At 39.9% G+C, this 4,932-nt stretch overlaps 1 protein-coding gene across 1 annotated transcript; it reads right to left on the reverse strand.

Annotated features, from left to right (window-relative positions):
- Positions 1–1,300: 1,300 nt before the first annotated feature.
- On the reverse strand, positions 1,301–3,986 carry LOC119913193 (G-protein coupled receptor 4-like). Its single transcript, XM_038732545.1, has 3 exons — positions 3,308–3,986; positions 1,891–2,078; positions 1,301–1,781 (listed from the first exon to the last, which is right to left on the reverse strand). Exons 1-3 carry the CDS (start codon positions 3,491–3,493, stop codon positions 1,424–1,426), a joined length of 732 nt encoding a protein of 243 aa, XP_038588473.1. The 5' UTR covers positions 3,494–3,986; the 3' UTR covers positions 1,301–1,423.
- Positions 3,987–4,932: the final 946 nt, after the last annotated feature.

Below are 4,932 nucleotides of genomic sequence, written 5' to 3' on the forward strand. Positions count from 1 at the left end.
CGGTTGATCATGATGTCTTAAAGATTAGGCTTCTTAATTCAGGGTTTTCACAGAAAACTGTCTCTTGGTTCTCAAACTATCTTAGTGACAGAACTCAGTGCATTAAGCATGATGGTGTTCAATCTGGTATTTTACCAATCCTTAAAGGGGTTGCACAAGGCTCTGTATTAGGCCATCTTTTATTTACTATTTATATAAATAATCTTAATCGGCATGTGTCTGATGCAAATTTTCATTTTTATGCAGATGACACAGTTATTTATTGCTGTGCACCCTCTCTTAAACAAGCCATTGCACATTTACAGAATGCCTTCAATATGGTCCAAAACACTTTGCTACAGTTGAAACTTGTGCTCAATGCAGACAAAACCAAATGTATGCTTTTCACAGGCCCTCGGAATAGACCACTGAATATTCCCTCAGTGATTACTCTTGATGGACGTGAAATACAGACTGTTACAACTTATAAGTATCTTGGTATTGTTATTGATGATTGCCTATCATTTAAGCCTCATGTTCACTGTCTAGTGAGAAGGTTGAGGCTAAAATTGTGTTTTTACTTTCAAAATAAGTTGTGTTTTTCTTTTAATGTTAAAAAACGGTTAGTGGCATCCACTTTTTTATCTGTGTTGGATTCTGGTGATATATATGCATTCATGTGCTCAATGCCTTCACATGATTGACGCAGCCTATCATGCATCGCTGAGATTTATTACTAATTGTAAAGCTCGCACCCACCACTGCGAGCTGTATTCTCGTGTAGGGTGGTCTGCTCTGACAACACGGAGGCTTTGTCATTGGTATACATTTATATATAAGGCTATTCTTGGTGTGCTACCATCCTATTTATGTTCACTTCTTATGAAAAAAAGTGTTGGTCATTACCCTCTCCGTTCTCAAGCTGTTGTCTTGTTTTCTGTCCCACATGTCAGTACTGTGCTGGGTAAAAAGGCCTTTGTTTATTCTGCTCCCTTTACATGGAATTTGCTGCAGAACAACTTAAAACTTAGTAAATTGATGTGAAGTGTTTTTAAGTTGAGAATGACATGCTTTGAGTTGGACTCCCTCACATGTCAATGTTTTCATTGAGATTTCATTGTAAGTGCATAATTGGCTTTCATTTGTGTGTCTTTGTACGTATGTAATGATGTTATGTAATTTTGCTGCCTATCTTGGCCAGGTCTCCCTTGCAAAAGAGATTTTTAATCTCAATGGGTTTTTTCCTGGTTAAATAAAGGATAAATAAAAATAAATAAAATGAAATGCTTGCTCATTTAAAAAAATTCATCTAAAAGAACCTCAAGAATTCAAATAATCTAAAATAATATCTGCTTTGCTTCTGGGATTAAAGGAGAATAATGACAGACATCAACTTCCAGCTCCAAACTAATAAAACACATTTTATTTCCATGTGTTGAAGCCATCACAGTGAACCAGAGCAAGTTGACCAAAACATTTCCCAGCAGCCACTTCTCCCACAGCAGAGTCCAAAAATAAGCAGCAACAGAACCAAAACTCCCACACTTCGACGTTTTTCATCAGGGGGAACTGAGGTAGAAGCAGACAGGGCTTTGAGGGTCCCAACCAGGAAGAAGATTAACAGTGGGAAGGGAAGGAGGAGGAGCATGATGAACATTATGTGTGTCACCAGATTTTCAACAAAGAAATAGAAACGGACGGCACAGAAAGGAGAAAGGACCCAGACCAGGACACAGACCACCACAGAGGTCTTGATGGATCGTCCAAAGCGGTACCACAGTGGGTGGGCGATGACCAAATACCTGTAATACAAGATGGACACAAAGTCTTTGAGGAGCTTCAGAGTTATAAACTAATATAATGTTCAGACACAGAAGGAGCTCCACACATACTGGATAGACAGATAGATACCTTTCCAGGGCGATGCAGACCATGAAGTAAACACTGGCAATCAGAGCAGAGAGGTAAATATATACGAAGATCTCATGTGTCCACCTATCCACAGTTGGTACCACATCAGCAATCATGCAGCAGAGCTGAATGAGGTCGGTAATGAGAAGGTTGATGACGTAGATGGGAGCAACATGATCTCTTCTCACCTGCAGGAAAACATTGGTAAAAGTCAACAAGCAGTTGGAAACATGTTGTGAAGTCCACCTCCTCCCAAATCTGTCATCTTGCTCTACCCAGCAGCTGCAGTCAGAGCCATTTCTGACTTTTTCATCCAACAGAAATCTCAGATATGACCCACTGGCCAATCACTGCAGGAACAAGACTAAGGGCCAGATTTCCTGCAGCTTCTGCAGCAGTTTTTCAGCCACAGATATGAAGCATTCTGGCTCAAACACATGAGCTGGATTTATCCAGACTGGAGTCGCAGTTTGAGGCTCATGTTTGTGTTTGCAAGGTGAGAATCTCTCCTCATTGTAAACGTATTATATTGAGGATCGCACAAATAAGAAGAGGAGCCATGTTAACAGAAGGTGGGAGTGAGCTGGGAAAGTTTCCTGAACAGATGATCAGAATTAGTTCAATCAACTCAGGTATGTTGAACCTGATGGAAGCGCCTGCGTGGGGATGAAAAAAAATCATCTATTGAGCTCTGATACTACGTGGGTAAATAACGAGCAGAGCCTCCATTTTAATCCAGTGGTGCTGTAGAAACATGAATGGGTGCCAACGTGGACCATGACAAAGTCTTTAAAAACAGGAGTGGAGGAAGGATCAATACGTTGTGTCACATTTTATACAGCGTTGCTCATTCATCATTTAGCAGACTGGAATTTCATTAATAAATGATAAAGTGCTGAAATTCTCCTGTAGCCTATTAGGCTACTTCAGACTCTCAGCAGCTAATAATGAAAAACTCACTCATAAAGTACATGAATAGTTTCAGCTGAAATAGTCACATTATCTCCAGCATGATAACTAGATAGGAATGCAATCCATCAAATAGTTTTCAAAAAACAAAATACAAAATTAATGCCTCCAGATTTCACAATTTCCTCTCAAATACTGCTGCACAAACTGCTCTGACTGTTTGATGTTTGTCTTGAGCTGTAACTAAATGGTGCCATTAACCTCAACAGTTTAAGAGAAGGCTGGATGGAGCCACACATGGAAACTGCATCTGTTTAGGGTCCAATCAGCTTCATGGACATTTTAATTATGGAGTCAATTATTCCTGTAAGTTTATAGATCATTGCAAGCCTTTGTCCCTGACACCTAGCCCCCGAACCAGATCCAGATCCTTTACAGACAGACAGACTGTAGGACAGACACACGACACAGACAGGAAATAAATTACTCTCAGTCAGAATGTACATACCATAGAATAAAGAGAATAGATGGCCAGAAGCATCAGAGGAAGGCCGACAGCAATGATTACGTATGTCACCACATTCGGGATGAAATCAGGGTTGTTGTTATAGCCTTTGAGCTCAGAGGGGATGTTGCTGTAGTCATAGTCGTAGCTTTGGTCCAGTGAGCTGCTGGTAACGTAGAGACCTTCCATTCTTCAGAGTGAAACCTGTTTGAGAGATCAGGTTATTAAAGGGAGCAGGTTTTTAATATCTACCTAACATTGTTCAGTGACATCACTAAAGCTGTGAGGTGAAGTTCACACAAACACAGTGTCCCTATAGTTTACCCACAATCATATCAAATCACAAACTGCTGTCTTTCAGTTTTATATTCCTGCACATCCATCTTCATGACTGTTTAAAGTTCTTATCATCTCTACATATAAAAGTAATGTCACAAACTTTACCTTTGAAAGCTCTGAGACCCCAATTGAAAGAGTTCCCTACTGCAAAGTCTGATGTGTTGTCCTCTGCAGCTAAACAGTCTACAGTAAATATAGTAAGTGATCACATGCAGTAGGTTCCTGTTAATCTGCACTTCCTCTTCTGAAGACATGAGAAAGGCACAAATATGCTTTATCCTGTTCTGTGGTCCTGAGATGACTGCCTGTTGTCACCTCAGCTGAAAGTTTAGATGAGCTGCTTTGAGTATCAAACTCTTCCTGTAGGCTTGAAATGAAAGATGGACTCTGCTTGTCTTCAAAACCATTGAATTGAATGGTTTCCAAAGTGAACTGCTTTCCCAGCACGGCAGCAAAATCCACTCTCTGTTAGTCGTGCTTAGTGTGTTTCAAAATCTGTGAATCACATTCTTCTAAAAAAGCTGGTACTATTTTTTACATGCCAACATCATATTTAGGGAATGAGAGAAGAACAAATTAAACTCAGTGTAATTGGTCTGACCCAGTATGTACTGTACAGCTACCATCCAAGTTCTCTGATTGTTTTAATGATAGTGTTGGACCTCTTGCCTTATGATTCAAATTTCAGTTCAATTCTATTTATATAGCCCCACTTCAAAACAAAAGTTGTCTGATTAAATTTTTCATGTGGAGCGGGTCTAGGCCGTCCTCTCTGTAATATTATTAACACTTCCCACCATGAGCAAACACCTGCTGACAGATGAACTAGCACATGAGGAAGAAAGTGATATTGATTCTGTTCATAAATATTCTGTTTCTGATAACGCTTTACTAATTAATGATACTAAATGAGCCACGCTTAAAGGCAAAGAAACCTCGAGCTGAACTGTGACTCAGGATCAACGGCCATCTGCCTCAACATGTTACAGACAAATACAGTCTGACTTTCTGGGTTTCTCATTTGTTCCCCTTTAATGTTTCTCTACAGTGAATATAGTAAGTAAAAAGATGCAGCATGTTCCTGTTAATCTGCACTTCCTCTTCTGAAGATATGAGAAAGGCACAAATATGCCTTATTCTGTTCTGTGGTCCTGAGATGGCTGCCTGTCGTCACCGCAGCTGTAAGTTTAGATGAGCTGCTTTGAGTCTCAAACTCTTCCTGTAGGCTTGAAATGAAAGATGGACTCTGCTTGTCTTAAAATAATGACATGGTTTCCAACGTGAACTGC

This window comes from Micropterus salmoides, unplaced genomic scaffold (assembly GCF_014851395.1).
Source record: "Micropterus salmoides isolate LMB-PRFRI ecotype aquatic unplaced genomic scaffold, ASM1485139v1 Ms_hic_scaffold_2, whole genome shotgun sequence".
Lineage (NCBI taxonomy): Eukaryota > Metazoa > Chordata > Actinopteri > Centrarchiformes > Centrarchidae > Micropterus > Micropterus salmoides.

What these genes read in the sequence shown, in the direction of transcription:
- LOC119913193 (XM_038732545.1), bottom strand. Translation starts at nt 3,493, where the DNA reads ATGGAAGGTCTCTACGTTACCAGCAGCTCACTGGACCAAAGCTACGAC. An exon ending in TCTATTCTCTTTATTCTATG is followed by an intron (nt 2,079 to 3,307) that starts GTATGTACATTC and finishes GTTTTCCTGCAG; the next exon opens with GTGAGAAGAGATCATGTTGC. An exon ending in GTCTGCATCGCCCTGGAAAG is followed by an intron (nt 1,782 to 1,890) that starts GTATCTATCTGT and finishes CTTGTATTACAG; the next exon opens with GTATTTGGTCATCGCCCACC.